General features: G+C 45.1%; 1 protein-coding gene and 1 long non-coding RNA gene across 2 annotated transcripts in view; one reads left to right on the plus strand and one right to left on the minus strand.

Moving 5' to 3' along the window:
- YAF2 (YY1 associated factor 2) overlaps positions 1-5,484 on the minus strand; it is a 28,672-nt gene extending 23,188 nt beyond the window's left edge. The window contains exons 1-2 of the mRNA XM_061361176.1: positions 5,163-5,484; positions 4,872-4,997 (exon numbers count right to left, since the gene is read on the minus strand). Coding sequence (XP_061217160.1) covers positions 4,872-4,997; positions 5,163-5,188 — 152 coding nt within the window. The 5' untranslated portion in view covers positions 5,189-5,484. The remainder of the gene's footprint in view (positions 1-4,871; positions 4,998-5,162) is intronic.
- A 477-nt stretch (positions 5,485-5,961) lies between these two features.
- Positions 5,962-16,306, plus strand: LOC133216452 (uncharacterized). Its single transcript, XR_009726638.1, has 3 exons — positions 5,962-7,228; positions 14,150-14,302; positions 15,122-16,306. It is a non-coding gene; the product is annotated as an uncharacterized LOC133216452 (long non-coding RNA).
- Positions 16,307-17,658: the final 1,352 nt, after the last annotated feature.

Below are 17,658 nucleotides of genomic sequence, written 5' to 3' on the forward strand. Positions count from 1 at the left end.
TTCAGCACTACAGGATGTTAAGAGGTATAGATCCAAAATCTACAGAAATTCATGGTGACTTGAGATGGTTTTCTTATTCTGGCTACAAATTTCAGGAGCTATTTTATGTAATTGATATTACAGATAGCAGCTCACCCAACATGTACCAGAAAGGAATGCCTAAAACAAACAAACAAAAAAACCCTAACCCCCCAAAAAAACTTCACAGAAACCACTTTTACCAGATTTATCTTCTTACTCTCCTTCCCCCACCCCCGCTAAAAGGAAAATACTTTGGGCTTGAATAGTGTGCACTGAGTCTCACAGATCTATAGCTAAGATTAGGTTTTTACTGAACTCAAAGCAATCAATGAAAGTAGTCCTAAAAATTAAGTAAAACCATAACAAGGATAAAATAGTTACAACACTGCACAACAAACCTGCTCTTGTTATTAGCTAAGAGAATCCTACTAGTGAAATATCCTTTGGAATTCTGCCCTTTTTCCTAAATTGAAAGTCACAGAATGCTATCAACTCCAAAAAGGGGAAATTGATCACATATTCCTGGCCCCCTTTTTTCCTTTATTTACACAGCAGAGTATCATGCCAAGCATTTAGAAGTTTAGGAAGCTGATTTGCAGTTCCTCCTGTAGGTCCTTACTACACTGCCCTAAACATTCCTCCTTCACCCTGGAAAGATGGAAAAGCACAGCATAGAAAGAGAAAAAAGAACAGCATCCTGCAACTAGAGACCAGACCATAATACACATGCACCAAAAAACACACCAAGAAAAGCAAAGCAACAAGTAATTTTAAATCTGGATACTGTCACTAACTGAATAACAACAGCATTAATATGATCTGGGGACGATGAAGCAAAGAGGTGATGGAGCACTAACACAGGCTCCTAAAAGACAGGAGAGAACAACAAACATCCCTTTAGAAAGAATGCTAGTCCTTTTGCTAGTTCTTCCCAGCAGCACCGGAACTCCTAATCTTTAACAACACATCTAAATTACAATGACTAACCCATTAGTTGGCAAGAAAGCAAAACAAGCCAAACCCCAACCACCTACTGAAGGCCAGACCAGCTGGGAGCAAATGCTGCAATAAGGTCTGTCCAGGGATCCAGCCCAGCTCTTGAAAATCAGCTAGTACTGGTGTTCTCTTGGTTCAGATAACGTCATGAAGAGCAGAAGGAAAGAAAGAGGAAAAATGGTAGCGTGCCCACAAAGACAACTTTCTTCTGGCAAAGCAGTATTGTGAGAGTCAGACCAAATTCAGCAACCCTACTATAACCTTCCCAGGAGCCAAACAATTCTCTTCCTGGTTTTCAGCATAATATAATTCCCATGATTGCTTTTACAGTGACACTGGTGTGGGCTTTTTCCAGCAATCACTTCACATTTTTTGCTAAGGTTCTAGCAATCACTTTACTTGTCTGTACAACACGAGGGACAGAGGAGGAATCACAATTTTCAAGTGCTTATGTCTCAGCAAAACTTAATTTCATGGGGCAAGGAAATCAAACCACTTATTTAGCCTAAGGACTCTTCCTTTTGACAACCTTCAATGGCTTTTGCAAACAATAGAGCTTCTCAAAGAGATCATACAATTTCTTTATAATGGAAACTATTAGACAACCTAAATATAGAGCTCATTACCAGTTCTCTCTATAACGCAGTATGTTAGGGTTCTATTCAGCATTCCTTATTCATGCTTCTAATGAACTTCAGCAGGAGATTTGTCCAAGTAAGGAATGATTATTACAACCCTAGGTTCCTCACATTTATACAACATCTTTCATCTAGAAGAATCTGACAATGTTTTAAAGGTCACATGTAGAAAATGACTATATTCAGTATAGTCTCCTATCAAGAGGAACACAGTAATTTCTCAGTACCCAAGCAACAATATAGAACAGTTTAGGTTAGAAAGTAAATAAGAAAGCCATGTCTACAGGGGGAATTTAGATCCTCAGTAACATTACCAAACTAAAGTCTGGCAACAGTTCTACAGCAAAAGGTCCAGGGATTTCCAGCTGGCAGCCAGGATCTTATTAGTTTATATCCGACTCATGGCACATTCAACTGGCACCATGCTGGGGCACTCCTTTAGTACTAACACACAGAAAAGAGTGCCTACTACCTTGGGGATCACTTACACCACTTCTTGCAGCATCCAGGATTTCTCCTGGACATCTCCCATCCAAGAACAGCCTGGTTTAATCATTCAAGGTGATACTGCCATGGACAAAATTAATTAAGACCATGATCCTATCTGCTTTGAAAATTCAGTTGTCTAGAAGCGTGTTAAAATACAATCAAGAAATCATGAGAATTATTTCCACTAATCTTAACAATTCCACTGGTTGTTAAAGATCATAATCCATGTCTAGCTTCTGGCATAAAAGATAATTCTTTCATAGAGAAGGAATTATTCAACAATGGAAACACCCACAAACCCTACCCACACCTGACAATATTTCTGTTGTTAATTAACATGACTTGTGTGCATGTGTGTGTATATATATATAAAAGACAACTGTTTTAATCAACTTTGCACTTAATTTCCAGGGGCCTTCAAAACCACTTAACTTCACTACGATTGCCTGTTTTTCCATCTGCAAATCTGGTCGAATTCAGTGAATTTTAACGTGCAGAAGCAGACAAACCATCCACCCCAAAGACTTCTCTGAACTAAAAAAGACCCCAGTACTTTACAGCATCCTGTAGACAAAGCTCTCAGTAAAAAAAAAACACAGTAGAAATTCTGAAGAACCACTGCACACTAAGAACTGTGCTGAAGCATCAACTTAATCTAACATTAAGCTTCAAAATGGAAGACTTAAAAAAAAAAACAAATTCACCGTGTCATCAAAACACCATAGCACTGTTATTCTGACCAACACTGATAGAAAACACGTTGTTGTACAGGCAGTACCAGCAAATGTTTTAACAAGACCCCTGTTTGGTGTCTGGGACTCCAGCTCCTTAGGGGAAAAAAGAAAACAATCCACCCAAATGGCCTTTTGTGTCTCTCTGGCACCCTAATGACTCCCTCCACAGACACAAAGGTCTGCTTACTAGCTCAAATCTGGTTTCTGAACTGGGGCCCAAAACCTCAACCTGCAGTTATCTCATACCGTGTGTACATCCTGGGCTCTACAAACATCTGAAAATGCAACCCATTTAAACCTAAGAGAAAAAAAGAAACCCATAAACCTACTCAGTTACACACTGCTTCAGAATTCAGGTAGGGAAACAAAAATCAATGTATCAGATAAAGGTCTGCCTACCAGACCACTGTGGGGGACAAAGTGGAAACAAAAAAAAAAGCAAAACCAAACAAAAAGACATTTTGCTGCTAATGTATTAAAAAATTATTAAATACTCAAGAGGGGAAAAAATAAGGCAATGATAAGACTGCCTTTTCAGGACTGTTTTATTTTTTCCACACTTCTTTGCCAGCTTGTTTGGTTTTTCTTTTTTTGTTTGGTTGTTGAGTCTTTTTAAGTTTCACTGCTTTTATCCAACTGAGTTTCCAATGCAGCAAAACATAATTTTCAACTGACTTCACCTATCGAACTGACTGGAGGGTACAGAGAATTTACTCCTGCTGTTTTAAAAGGTTTTACATTCATTATTTCAGCAGCATTATTTTGCTGAGCATTACCAATTTTACATTCATTATTTCAGCTGCATTATTTTGCTGAGCATTACCAATCTGCACTCATCTATCTGTGATACGAACACAGTGCCATTGTTATAACTGGAAACCACACTATACATGACAGATACAACTCCTCTCAGCACATTTATCTCACCAAGTTCCTTAGTTTAAAAAATAAGTAACAAGATAAAAAAAATCAACTAGCATTCAAAACCTTAAGTTATGACAAGTCCTTTAAACATTCATTCCGGTTTTCAGAAGTCTAGGATATCAAGTCTAGAAGTAAAGATGAATCATTCTTGTCAAGCAATTGAACCCAACCCTGCCCTTACAATTTCAAACATAACAGCATTTGTTGCAAGTCATATTCAGCACTGCTTTGACCCGTATCTGGAATGCAATTACTGTTTTTGATCAGATTGCAACTTTTATTGCCACTTAAACTTCTCTTGCTGACAGGATAAACCCGTAGGTATGATAACTGTAACAAAGGAACCTGTAGCAATATTTTCCTTAATGAGAACGCAACGGCTAAAAGTGCACTCCTGTTGGCATTTTAAACAGCCTCCGTTCCCCAGCCACACACGCTTAGGCCACAATACTGACAGACACCGCCAGACACAGGGACCAGGTAATCAACCGCAAGCTTTCCAACGAGTGCACAGGGAACAGGTCCTCCTGGGAAGTCAGGGATACGCAGGGCAGCACTTCTGCATGGCACAATCAACAATCCCTCCCTAAACAGCTGAAGGGTCTTATCCACCCTTACGGTCCCCAGAAACTGGCACAGTGCTGTGCTGTGATTAAAAACCTAATTAAAATAACATTAATAATAATTTTTAAAACGGAGGTATTTATAAGGCAAAGTTAAACTCACGGAAAAAATAGTTTAAAAGGGGGGGGAAAAACCAAGCATGGGAGGGCTACTGTCTTAGCGCACTCCACAAGGGATGGTTCCTGGGGGTGTGAGGGGCACGGCCCCTGCGGGGTCAGGCCGCGCAGGCGATCCTTCCCTTCCGGGTGCCTATTATCCCCGTTTCCACACACGACGGGGCGCCGCTCCCCGACCTGGGTCACGTTTACCGGGGCACCCCCTAGCCTGGGCCGGGACCTCCCCCGGTAAACGTAACCCGGTTTCTTCCACCGCCGCCCTCCCTCACAGCCCGGGGCGGCGGGAGGCACCCACGGCTCCCCCGGCTCCCCCTCCGCCGGAGACCCACCGTGTGGAGGTGCCCTTCCTCACGTCGCACATCATGCACTTGAAGGCCTCGGCGCTGTTGCGGAAGGTGCAGACGCTGCAGTCCCAGTAGCCCTCGTCCGAGGAGGGTTTCGGCTGCCGCTTCGGCCTGCGGAGACAAACGCGCGCCAGGGGCAACACCGGGCACGACGCCCTCACGCCGCCGTCTCCCCCCCCGGGGGCGCCCCGGCGGGCGCCATCGCAGCCGGCTCCGCGCACCCGGCCGCCGCGGAGAGGGCCCGGGGAGAAGAGGACGCGCCACCGCTGCCCCTACCTGGTCGGGCTCTTCTTGTCTCCCATGCCGGCTCCAGACGCGTCCCCGGCCCGGCCCTTTGTGTGTTTGTCAATAAGGAGGAGCGCGAGGGGGGTCTCTCGGCTCTAACGGGGACCCGGGGAGGAGGAGCCGCCGCCGCAACCTCCAGCTGTCGGGGAAACTCCTGCCGCCGCCGCTACTGCTGCTGCCCCCTCCCCCCTCACGTGTCCCCCCGCCGCCAACCAGCGCCCGCCCGCAGGCCGCGGCGCCCGGCGGGCCGCGCACGGCGGCAGGTTCGCAACCGCCGGCGGCTCGGGCACTGCGAGCCGGGCGGCGGCGGAGCCGGGGCGCCGCGGGGGCTGCTGGGGGCGGGGTGGAGCGGGACGGGGCGGGGCAGGGGGAGCCGCGGCGGGCCCGCGGTGGCGGGAAGGGGCCGGCGCCGAAGGACGGCCTTGGCGGCGGTTGGTGTGAGGGCGCCCCGCGGCCATTGTCCCGCCGGGGAGTGCGGCCAGGCCGCGGCGGGGGCGTGGCCCGCGGCGGTGCCGGGGTAGGGCGGGCGAGCGGGCGGGTTGAGTGGCCGGGCTGCGTGGCCGGGCTGCGTGGAGCCTGGCCGGGAGGTGCTGTCCCGCGGCTCCCAGCCTGGGTGGAGGCGGTGGCCGGGCCCCATCTGGGCGGCCGAGGGAAGGCTGCTGGGAGCCGGCGGACCTGCTGCTCCGCCCGTGCCGAGGGGGCCGAGGAACGCGCCGGATGGCCAGGGCAGAGCCGGGGAACCGGCGGAAGGGCTGTCCCGGGCGGGTGGGAATGCGGGGGTGCTGGATAAAACGAGCTGGCTGCGAGTACGAGCCATTTAAACTGGCCTGCAGGGCTCTCCGGAGAACTGCTTTTCTGTTAACAGCCGGTATTGCTTGCAGTAGCCTCTACATTGCCTTGGTCTCCTTCCCAAAGAAATTGCCTCAGGCCGTGCTTTGCAGTAAGAAAGAATCTGGCGGCGGGGAGCTGACCAGGAGGTTCTGCTTAGAAACCTTGGGCTAAACCAGCCCGTTCGCCTGAGGCGAGTGCAGAACGTGATGGGTACCCATACAAAACAGGAGAGAGTGGTGTTACCCAGTGCCTCCGTGCAACGTGGGGCTTCTGTGCTTAAAAGCTTACCAGTACAACATGGATCACTTGCAGCGTAGCCACATTGAACAAAACTCTGGTGTTTATTACCTGTATTATCTTAGTGCACAGGAGCCCCAGCCACAGGCCAGGATGCCATTTTGCAAGATGCTGTCCAAACAGAACAAAGAGCACATGTCCGAAGTGCACAACAAAGGGCGGCAATAGGCACAGGTAGATGGCAGAATGCAAGCAGACAATGGGATGATACTGGTCAGCATCGGAGGGGTCAAAGCTATTTTTGCTGTATTGTCTTTGTCAAGGAACGGTGGGGTCTTGAGAGCAAAATGCGCCTGAGGAGAGCTTTACCCAAGTGTCTGAAAAAGCCTATATGAAGATGTAGGCGCCCTTGAAATTAAGCAAGTGGACAATGGAGAAACTTTCTGATTCTGAAAGCAAAGTTCTCAAACATTGTTTCAGCTATAAATAAAGGGCTATGATGAAGGAAAAGAAAACTTAAGTAAAGAGCTTGAAGTCTTCTTAGGGAAGCAATATATAAATACCCATTAGTTGGAACATTACATTTATGTAAAAGTACTGATACTTTTACAAGTTTCTCAGGCTGTGTTTCTCTATCCATCCTGCACACCAGCAATTGGATGCCAGTGTAGTATGTCCTACTTATGCTTGGCCATTTACCCTAATTTCCTACGGTGTTCACATCCTGCTTCCAGTATTGTCATTTTCATCACCTACTTTTTTCCATTTTGCCTTGCCTTTTCTGTTCTTCCTCTATTGCAGTTTCTTCTATTATGCTTCTCATAGAGCCTTCCATAAATAATGAATGGGATGGATGGATTGCACATCCAAGGATGGGCTACGCCATGCACAGACAGCTGGCCTGGGTTAGTTGGTATGTAGTTAGACATCTCTATGAAGGAAGTGCCGAGGCCCAGCCCCCAGCAGGGAGGAACAGGCTTCTGCCAAAGGTGATTGATCTGATGCCAAGACAGACATGGTATTTTCTCACGGGGACCGTTTCTCTCCACTGACTGTAAAGAGAGCTTTGCACCAGTAACCCAGAACTGTACATCTACCCTTTAAAATTACAGAATTAAATTAGGTGACTCACCTGTGGTTGAAGCGCATGCTATGTAGAAATCAGTAGACAGGAAACAGTGGAGAAACCTGTCTCCTTGTGCCCTTTTCCGCAGTGTACTCTCTACTGTATAAACAAACATGTTATTTACCCACTTTCAGAAAGCAATTATTTTGAAACAACCTCTTGACCTTTCCTCTGTCGCAGTCTACTTTTTCCATACTGATTGTGAGAAACAAAACAACTTCCACTGAGGGTTACAAAATGCTGGGATATGCTGTAGTCCCCCTGGAACCATTCTTGGAGAGAACCATTTCCAATCAGCAGGAGGAATCGCAACTGCCAGCCACAAATGTTATCCCTAACAGCCAAGTAATCTTTCTGGTGGTTGTGTTCCAGACTTTCTGCTGCATGGCCATCACCCAAACCGCTGCACTTAAGGATCTTGGTGTTTTCCCAGCATCATTGGGCCTGTTTATCACTGAACTCCCAACTAATTCTTATTTAGTGAGCTCAAAGGTTATTCAGATGGTGCATTCAAAAGGTCAGGAGGATGGGTCATGGTGCTGCCTATGGTGCCCATGGGTTTTATTCTTGAGTAACACTGAAGAGGAAGGAAAGGTTGTTTTCCTCACACCTTGTTCTGTCTTCAAATAGGAGCACAAGAGAACAGCAGTGAGAGCACCAAGCCATCCCATATAATCTCTGCAAGTGGTGCTAGAAAGCATATTTTAGCAGTGATGCAGGGAAGCACATGTGTGTGCAATAGCCAAATGCTTAATCAAGAGATTTGGGAGGACTTTGCTACAAACTTAAAAGTTGAAAATACCATAGCTGGGTGTTTTGACATCAAGTGATACCTGTGTGAACCTAGAAAACTCGTATTTTACTGCTAAATATTTATATTACTGCCTGTGACTATCAACTGTGATCTTGACTCTAGACCATCCTTTTCTCCCATCTTTGTTTGTGTTCTGGTTTTTAAGAAATTCATAGCACATACAGCATTAAAGTTGTATTTGTGTTAATCTAGCAGTAAATCTTGTACCCTAATAAACAAGAGTTTATGTTTCTGATCACATTTTTTAAAGAATGCATTAATTTACTGTAAAGATTCAGACTGCTACTGCAGTTTAGAGCAATTTAATCCTATATTTTAAAATAGATATAAAAGTGGCTGATGCACTAGTAAAGAAGATCTCTACTGGTGCTGCCAGGAAAAAGCGGTGGGTCGTAGTAGTAGGGGATTCTGCTTTGAAAGGGACAGAAGTACTCGTCTCTCAGCCTGACCCGGTCTCAAGGCAGGTGTGTTGCCTACCAGGGGCACGGATCAGGGATGTGGCAGAGAGGCTGCCTGCCCTAGTAATCTCCATGGACTATTACCCACTTCTGGTGATACATGTGGATGCTAGGGATATAGATAGTAGTAGCCTGGGGAAGAGAAAGAAGGACTACAGAGCCCTGGGAGAGGTGGTTAAGGGCTCTAGAGCTCAGATAGTCTTTTCATCTATTCTCCAGGATACAGGGGAGGACCTAAAAAAAGCTAGGAGGATTAGCCAGGTTAATAAATGGTTAAAAGGGTGGTTTCACAGTCAGGGGTTTGGGTGTCTTGAACACGGGACCCAAGTTTGTAGGCCAGGTCTAGTGGGGGCTGGTGGAGCTGGTCCGATAAAGAAGGGGAAGGGCAGTTTTGGTAGGAGGCTTGCCAGACTGGTCAAGAAGGCTTTAAACTAGATGTGTTGGGGGCGGGGGGCATCATTCCATCCCAACACTCCCAGTCAGTTGTCAGCACCTATAATAAATGCTTGGAGCAATGTAGAGATATTCCAGCTGCTCCAGCCAATGAGCCGGCTTCATTTGGAGCTTGGCTCAGATGCCTCTATACAAATGCCCGTAGTGTGGGGAACAAACAAGAGGAATTAGAGATGTGTGCTCATCTACGGGGGTATGATATAATAGGCATTGCAGAAACATAGTGGGATGGCTCCTATGACTGGAGTGTTGGAATGGAAGGTTACAGACTAAGACAGGCCTGGCAGGCACGGAGGGGGAGTTGCCCTTTATGTTAGGGATAGGCTGGAGAGTATGGAACTCTGTCTGGGAACAGGTGAGCAGATAACAGAGAGCTTGTGGGTCAGGTTTAAAGGGAAAACAGCGATGGGAGACATTACTGTGGGGATCTGTTACAGACCACCTGATCAAGAGGAATCTGCGGATGAAGCACTCTATAGACAGATAGGAAAAGCCTCACGCTCACAGGCCTTCGTTCTCATGGGTGACTTCAACCACCCTGACATCTGTTGGAATGACGGTACGGCCCGGCACAAGCAATCCGGGAGGTTCCTCGATTGTGTGGAAGACAACTTCCTTCTGCAAGTAATAGAGGAACCGACAAGGAGAGGTGCCATGCTTGACCTCCTGCTCACCAACAGGGAAGGGCTCGTTGGAAATATGGCGCTCCAGGGCAGCCTTGGATGCAGCGATCATGAGATGGTCGAATTTGAGATCCTCAGGACAGTGAGAAGAGCGTGCAGCAAGCTCACTGCCCTGGACTTCAAGAGAGCAGACTTTGGCCTCTTCAGGAACCTGCTTAGTAAGGTTCCATGGGATATAGCCCTAGAGGGCAGGGGGGCTCAAGACTCTTGGTTGGTCTTCAAGGATCACCTGCTACAAGCTCAGGAGTGTTGCATCCCAACTAGAAGGAAGTGCAGCAGGAGGGCCAGGAGACCTCCTTGGATGGATAAGGAGCTCCTGAGGAAAATTCAAATGAAAAAAGAGTCTTACAGAAAGTGTAAGCAAGGACAGGAGGCCTGGGAAGAGTACAGGGATGTTGTCCAGGAAGCTAGGGACCAGGTTAGGAAAGCTAAGGCCCAGTTAGAATTAAACTTGGCTAGGGATATTAAGGATAACAGGAAGGGATTCTACAGGTACATAGCAAATAAAAAACAGATTAGGGAGAACGTAGGCCCCCTCAGGAAGCTCTCGGGTGAACTAGCTACACAGGATTTGGAGAAGGCTGAGGTTCTGAATGACTTCTTTGCCTCGGTCTTCTCTAGCAAAAGCTCTGACCGCACCACCCAAGTCCTGGAAGGGAGACACAGGGACTGTGAGAATGAAGACCTTGGGCCCGCTGTAGGAGAGGATCTGGTTTGAGACCATCTTAAAAATCTGAACGTACACAAGTCCATGGGTCCTAATGAAATCCATCCGCGGGTCCTGAAGGATCTGGCAAATGAAGCTGCTAAGCCGCTGGCCATCATATTTGAAAAATCATGGCAGTCAGGTGAAGTTCCCCACGACTGGAAAAAGGGAAATATAACCCCCCATTTTCAAGAAGGGGAAAATGGATGACCCGGGGAATTACAGACCACTCAGTCTCACCTCTGTGCCTGGCAAAACCTTGGAGCAGATTCTCCACGAAGGCATGCTAAGGCACATGAAAATCAACAAGGTGCTTCGTGACAGCCAGCATGGCTTCACTAAGGGGAAATCCTGCCTGACCAATTTGGTGGCCTTTTATGATGGGGCTACAGAACTGATGGACAGCGGTAGAGCAGTTGACATCATCCACCTGGACTCGTGTAAAGTGTTTGACACTGTCCCACACGACATCCTTGTCTCTAAATTGGAGAGACATCAATTTGATGAAGGGACCACTCGGTGGGTAAAGAACTGGCTGGATGGCTGCATACAGAGTTGTGATCAATGGCTCAATGTCCAGCTGGAGACCAGTAACGAGTGGTGTCCCTCAGGGATTGGTGTTGGGACTGCTCTTGTTCAACATCTTTGTTGCTGACACAGACAGTGGGATTGAGTGCGCCCTCAGCAAGTTTGCCGATGACACCAAGCTGTGTTCGGTTGATACGCTGGAGGGAAGGAATGCCATCCAGAGGGACCTTGACTCCCTTGTGAGGTGGGCTGATGCCAAACCCATGCAGTTTAACCATGACAAGTGCAAGGTCCTGCATTTTGGCCGGAACAATCCCAGGCACAGCTACAGGTTGGGCAGAGAAGAGATTCAGAGCAGCCCTGCGGAGAAGGACTTGGGGGTGCTGGTTGATGAGAAAATGAACATGAGCTGGCAGTGTGCGCTTGCAGCACAGAAAGCCAACCGTATCCTGGGCTGCATCAAAAGGAGTGTGGCCAGCAGGTCGAAGGAGATGGTCCTGCCCCTTTATTCTGCTCTCGTGAGACCTCACCTGGAGTATTGTGTGCAGTTCTTGTGTCCTCAACATAAAAAGGACATGGAACTGTTGGAAAAAGTCCAGAGGAGGGCCACGAGGAGGATCAGGGGACTGGAGCACCTCCCATATGAAGACAGGCTGAGAAAGTTGGGGCTGTACAGCCTGGAGAAGAGAAGGCTGCGTGGAGACCTCATAGCAGCCTTCCAGTACCTGAAGGGGGCCTATAGGGATGCTGGGGAGGGACTCTTCATGAGGGACTGTAGTGATAGAACAAGGGGTAATGGGTTAAATCTTAAACTGGGGAAGTTTAGATTAGATATAAGGAGGAAATTCTTTCCTGTTAGGGTGGTGAGGCACTGGAATGGGTTGCCCAGGGATGTTGTAAATGCTCCATCCCTGGCAGTGATCAAGGCTGGTTTGGACAGAGCCTTGGGTGAGATGGTTTAGTGTGAGGTGTCCCTGCCCATGGCAGGGGGGTTGGAACTTGATGATCTTAAGGTCCTTTCCAACCCTAACTGTTCTGTGATTCTATGATTCTATATGGCACATGACCTTGATCTTTGAATGACGAAATTGGTGGCATCAGTATGGACAGTCTAAAGAAATGTTTCAGGGAATGAATGAGCCTTTATTTTGAATTCCCTTAGGTTTATGTTTGATTTTATCTAGCAATACAGTTGTTCCAGAATAGTTATTTGCACCCTATTTTAATTCAGCTGAGCTAAAGTAAACACATCTTCACCACAGAAAGGCTGGGCAATATAACTTTATCTTTGTACATCAGGCACTCACTCTCTAGCTAGTGTTTGGTCTCATTATCTTAAAATTGACTTTTTTATAGCGTTGTATGAGGGAAATGCTCATGGTATGATTATGATATTGAAGATGATATGCTGATAGCTTTGTGGAAGTTAAAGATCTAGTAATATTTTCAGCATCTTATGGTATAAAATGTTCTTGCATGCATGACTTCTCACTTCAATATTTGTTCACATTAAAAGGGATGTAAAAGGGTATGGTAGCAATTTCTAAGTATCTTTTTGTGTGAAAATTCTTGCTGCAGAGAAGATTATAGTTGTTCCTGAAAAAAACTGTCCACATACAGTTATTTAAGAATAGGCTGTTGCTGCATAAATCCATATGAAGATATGCCAGTTAGTCAGTACTGGCACCATTGTTGTGCACATCAAACCTGTGGCAGTTGCTGCATTACCAGCATCTTGAGCAATTAAATAATCATTTCATCACTGCTTGAGTTTAAAAAACTGTCCATAAAGACAATTATCATTGTATTGTAGATAAACCATCTTTTAATCCCTGTTCATAAAAATGAAAACTAGGTAAGTATAAAATTGCACTGGAACAAATGCACATTATTCCAGCACAGTGTGTCTGTTTTACTTGGGTTGTACTAATAAAATCAACACAATTAAATCTCTTCATGGGAATTTGGTGAGGGTTTTTTAACATGCTTGGTATACCAAGGTCCAAGTCCTGTCTGGGCTTCTGTATGCTACTGCACTGCAGAAAACCCCAACCGAAACCAACCAACCAACCAAAAATCAGAGCTTTGAAAAGTAAAAGATACTTGCAGACCCTCTAATAAAGACAGTAAGGCTGGTGACAGTGAGAACTGCCTGTCCAGCCTCAGCCTTGGGGTCAGCCCAAGCCACCACAAACGCATCAGTAGCTGCTGGCAGTCCATGCTTCTCTTAATGTGTGGAGGCAGCAGAGGGAAATTCTGCTTTAGAAAGGGCTGGGGCTGAGAGCGACCACATATGGAGTACATTGTAACCTGAAAGAGCCTAAAGCATGTTTTAAAAGAGTTTGTACTTTATTGGGTGTACAAACCTGACCTAAACACATTGAATAATTTTTAGGGAACTATTGTATTCACAAGACTTGGCTCACCACTGTATCCTTCAGGTTTCACACAGTTAGAATACCCCTGGCATCAGCAGGGATGTGCTCTCATGAACCTGGAGTATCACAGAGGTGAATAAGTCCAGGAGTCTTTCTAGGGCCATAATTTGACTCTTTGTGTGAATTTGGCTCCAAACACATAAACCAGAGGATTTTACATAGATCACTCATGGGTTATATATAGCATGAGAGCAGTACTCGTGTGTGTAGGATCAAGAAAAAATTGACCATAGTGGTAATGTTTTATATTTGTCCTCTGTGGACTGGAATGAAATTATCAAACCACTTAATATTCAGATGCTTGGTAACTAGCAAATAATTCTTTCAGTTACTGCCTATTTCACATTCCCTGTCCTGGTTTGGGCACAGCCTTTATCCTTGCAGATTTTTCAGTGAATTTCAAAGATGAAGAATGTTCAGCTCTATAATCTCTCCCCTTCATTACAGAAAACTCTTAGAAGTTTCCCTACTTGTTCCATTCAGCCTCTCTCAGAGGCAATCCGAGATGTGAAGGATCACTGCTAGGAATAAAAGAACATTCTCAGCACTCATTAAATATTTCTGGTCCTTTTGCTGTGATTCCCAGGCATGGTCGTGCACATACCAGTCTTTTAGACTGAAAATGGTAATTCATTTCAGATAGGTCACTAAAAATGGTTAATAAATGCTACTGATACTTAATTCTTCTATCATATCTCTCACAGGAGAGGTGTGCTAAAAGAGGTGCCTGTGCCAAAGAGAAGTGCTTGTGAATGCTGAATTGAAGCTATGCTAGGAGATAGCTTCAGGCACAGGAAAGCTGTTCACACACCCTGTGTCTGGACTTGAGCCGGTGGAAGTTTCTGTCCTAACAAATGGTGAAAGATTGGCTTCTCCAGGGCAAATGGTTCAAAGGGGTAAAGCTGAGGTCTGGCTTTGAACCATCTATAAAGGCAGCAGGCTCAGTAGCCTTTGTAGATTTGGATCGCTGGGGTTAAAGGAACTGGAGTGAAGCAGCCTGTATTACCTCTTTAAATTTGGGTCTACATCTTTCCCTGGCTGCTCCCATCAGGGTGACTTGAGGTAGTATATATTGCATCCTTTCCCGAAGGGGGTTAATTTGGATGAAGCTGGAGCACCCGGAGGAAAAATGGGTATGCATTGCAGAGGCTCTTTTAAACAGAAACAATTTCTGTCTTCAGCTACCAGTTCTTGCTGACATCAGCATAACATCTAGTCGGTTACAGGGGTGAACACATACATACCTTGATTGGCAAGCCAAGCTCCCTCAGGGCTATATGAGAGAAAAAAACATAGCCCATTCTCAATGCTGTCTGTTCAGGTCTGCTCCCTGATTTCATCATCTGCCTTTATTCCTCCTACTTTGGTCCCTCTTTCCCTCTCTGGTACTTGTCATTTTCCTGGTTGGTTCCTTTTTTTTCCCTTTTTCATTCTCATCTTTATGCATTCTTTCAGCCTCCTCCCTGTTTTCTTTTCCTCTACATCTGAGATTTATCTTTTTAGCTGTTTTTCTGTACTAGTAATTCTGCCTACTCCATCCTCCAAGTTCTCTTTCTGTCATGTCTCACTCTTCTCTTGCTTGCCTTTCACCTTCACTGATGCTCTCTGTTTTAGGAGTTGTTTTAAAGCATTAAAGTCTGGCCAGAGGTTGAGTTTCCTATTTTTGTGTTGGGCAGGTGGCAGGCTTCCAGTGGAAAGAGTGCCAAAGGAAGAACAGCAGCCCAGAGGAGACTTCACACTTTACAGCAACATTTAAAGCATTCTGAATCTGATTAGGGGATGTGGCTGAAAGTCACATCGCTGCCTGGTCCTACATGGCATTTTTAAAAAGCTGTCAGAGCAAAAAATGAAATACTGGAACTAAAGCCCCTAAGCAATTCCAGCTTCAGTGCAGTACTGCGACGTCGTGTCAGTCAGCACGCAAACACCGACTGCAACGGCTGGATTCACAAGTGCCATAAGCCACCTTTGGATCAAAAGTGCCGTTCAATTTTTCTCACTTTAAATCTCTTTCATACATTCCTCTAGATTTACTTTGAGATCAGAATTTGACTTACAGGCATTATCTCTGACAAACAAAGGGGAAAGCGTGAATGTGCAGCACTGTGGCATCAGGAGGGAAAAAAAAAAGGAGATTGCAGATGTCCTGCTTTTTTCAGATGTAATAGAAGTAGTGAATGAATAAACCAACCTTCTGTCAGAAAAAAGCATACAAAGGTAACGAGTCCTTAAGCAGAATGCCTTCTCTGTGTGTAATAAAAAGCATATTTCACTGCTCACAGCTATATATGCACACATACCCACACAGAGACATGGGTACATAAATATTCAAAACAGCTGCAAATTTGACTTAAAAGGTTTTCCATATCAGCTCACTACGTTTTCAGTATGAAATACTCTGATGTAAGAGATCTTCGTGGAAAACCTTTCAAGTCCCCTTTTCTAGTTTCCATGTTACTATAGGTAAGGAAGAGAATGATGGATTTAGTAAAGGTGCAGCACTCAGGAGTGCTGGTAAGAGATCTCACTTTTCTTTTTTGGCTTGGAATCCCTAGCTTTGTCTCAGTTTGGCAAAAGATTATATCCTTCATGACATAATGCATGTCGGTATCCTCTGTTTCCAGCCCTAGTGTTACACTTCCATTTTTCCTTTCTTTTTCTCCTTTTAATTAAATGAATATAAAATATAGCATCTACCAATAAGAGGGATAAAAAAAAAAGCACAGGGATCAGATCCAGTTAACAGAACACAGCACTCTGTGGGTTCAGAATCAAGGCTGGGCAAGGAAGCCTGTCCCATGAGGAGAAGATAATTTCCCTGCCATCGCGTTAAGGTTATTGCAATGCCAGCATCCCTAAATAACCACCCCTTTGTCTCTCTCCCCATCTTTTTGGTTGGATTTGTATTGCTGCCAAGTGCAGGACTGGAGTGTGCAGAGACTCAATATTTGGTAGAAGTGCTTTAGAGAGCTTATTTTTCAAAATAAATAAATATATAGATGTGAAATAGTAACAAAGTTCCTTTAATTAATGCGGAGCATACCCTCAGGCTTTGCCTGTAGGTTCAGAGCACTGTCTGTAGTGAGCCCATTGCACTGACAGGTGGTCTGGGGCTGAGAGAAGCAGAAATCTCCCAGAGGAACCTGTCAGTCGACACGGATCGGTGTTGATTCCTCCTGTTAGGTAATTGCTCAAGTAGAAGAGTCTCCAAATTGTTCAGAATTCAAGAAGAACTGATCAAATAAAAGCCTCTGCTCCTTCAGTGCTGCTATTTTTAAGATGATTTAAACCTTAAAAAAAAAAAAAGAAAAAAGGGTGCTGTGAAAAAGAGTATTGCAATTATCAAGATTATCACTGTCACTGGAAGTTCAACACTGAGGTCAGACACTTCTTCACAAAGCAGCTGCACTGCATGGTCTGACTGCTGCTGTCTTGCCTGCAAATGATGGGGAGGCTGCGCGGCCAATGCTGCAAAGCACACACACCCCTGGTGCCAAAGCTCTGCTCGCAAGCTAAACTGCTGCTCTCTGCCTGCTAAAAAGGAAAAGGAAATGTAGTTACACAAAAGGGAGTTTGAGAAATGACAACTTTTGCTACTTAATTCTGCACTGGAGTTATCATCATCTGTAGCCATTACGTGCATTTGACTAACCCCCAGAATGCTCTCTTGCAGCCTTACAAAGAAATCTTCAAAGAAACCCTGGGATCAAGGCAGTGTAAGCACAAGCTTTAAGTCAGCTTTGTGTGACAGCTTCTGATTTATGCTTTCAAACATACCGACAGATCTCTGCCTCGGTTGTTAGTTACAACTTGCAAAATATATAAGGACATGCAATGCCTTAATATACCTCTACCAGAAGAATAAAATCTTTATAATACTCTGTTAATTTGGATGGTTTGGAGAAGAATTACATTCTCCTGAAGACTGGATTTATGAAAAGGCTATCTAGAAGCTTCTATTTTTAATTAATGGCAAACTCTGTAGCATTCTAGACAGCTTTAATGTCCAAATTTGTTCTCACTAGGTCTATTTAATTACTCCTATTTTCATATAACCGTTGATACATATTGCTAAGAATGAAGTGTTAAATGTCTTTTTTATGATACCAGGGGAACATACAGTAAAGGCTTTACCATTTCCCTTATCCTTGGGGAAGTACTTAAGCAGATTAATTAATAATGTGAGTTACTAGCTTTGTAAAGCTACAACAGA

The sequence above is a fragment of the Neopsephotus bourkii genome, unplaced genomic scaffold (genome assembly GCF_033783945.1).
Source record: "Neopsephotus bourkii isolate Nb327-2 ecotype Australia unplaced genomic scaffold, CSIRO-AGI_Nbou_v1 NB_1053, whole genome shotgun sequence".
In the NCBI taxonomy this organism is placed as follows: Eukaryota; Metazoa; Chordata; class Aves; order Psittaciformes; family Psittacidae; genus Neopsephotus; species Neopsephotus bourkii.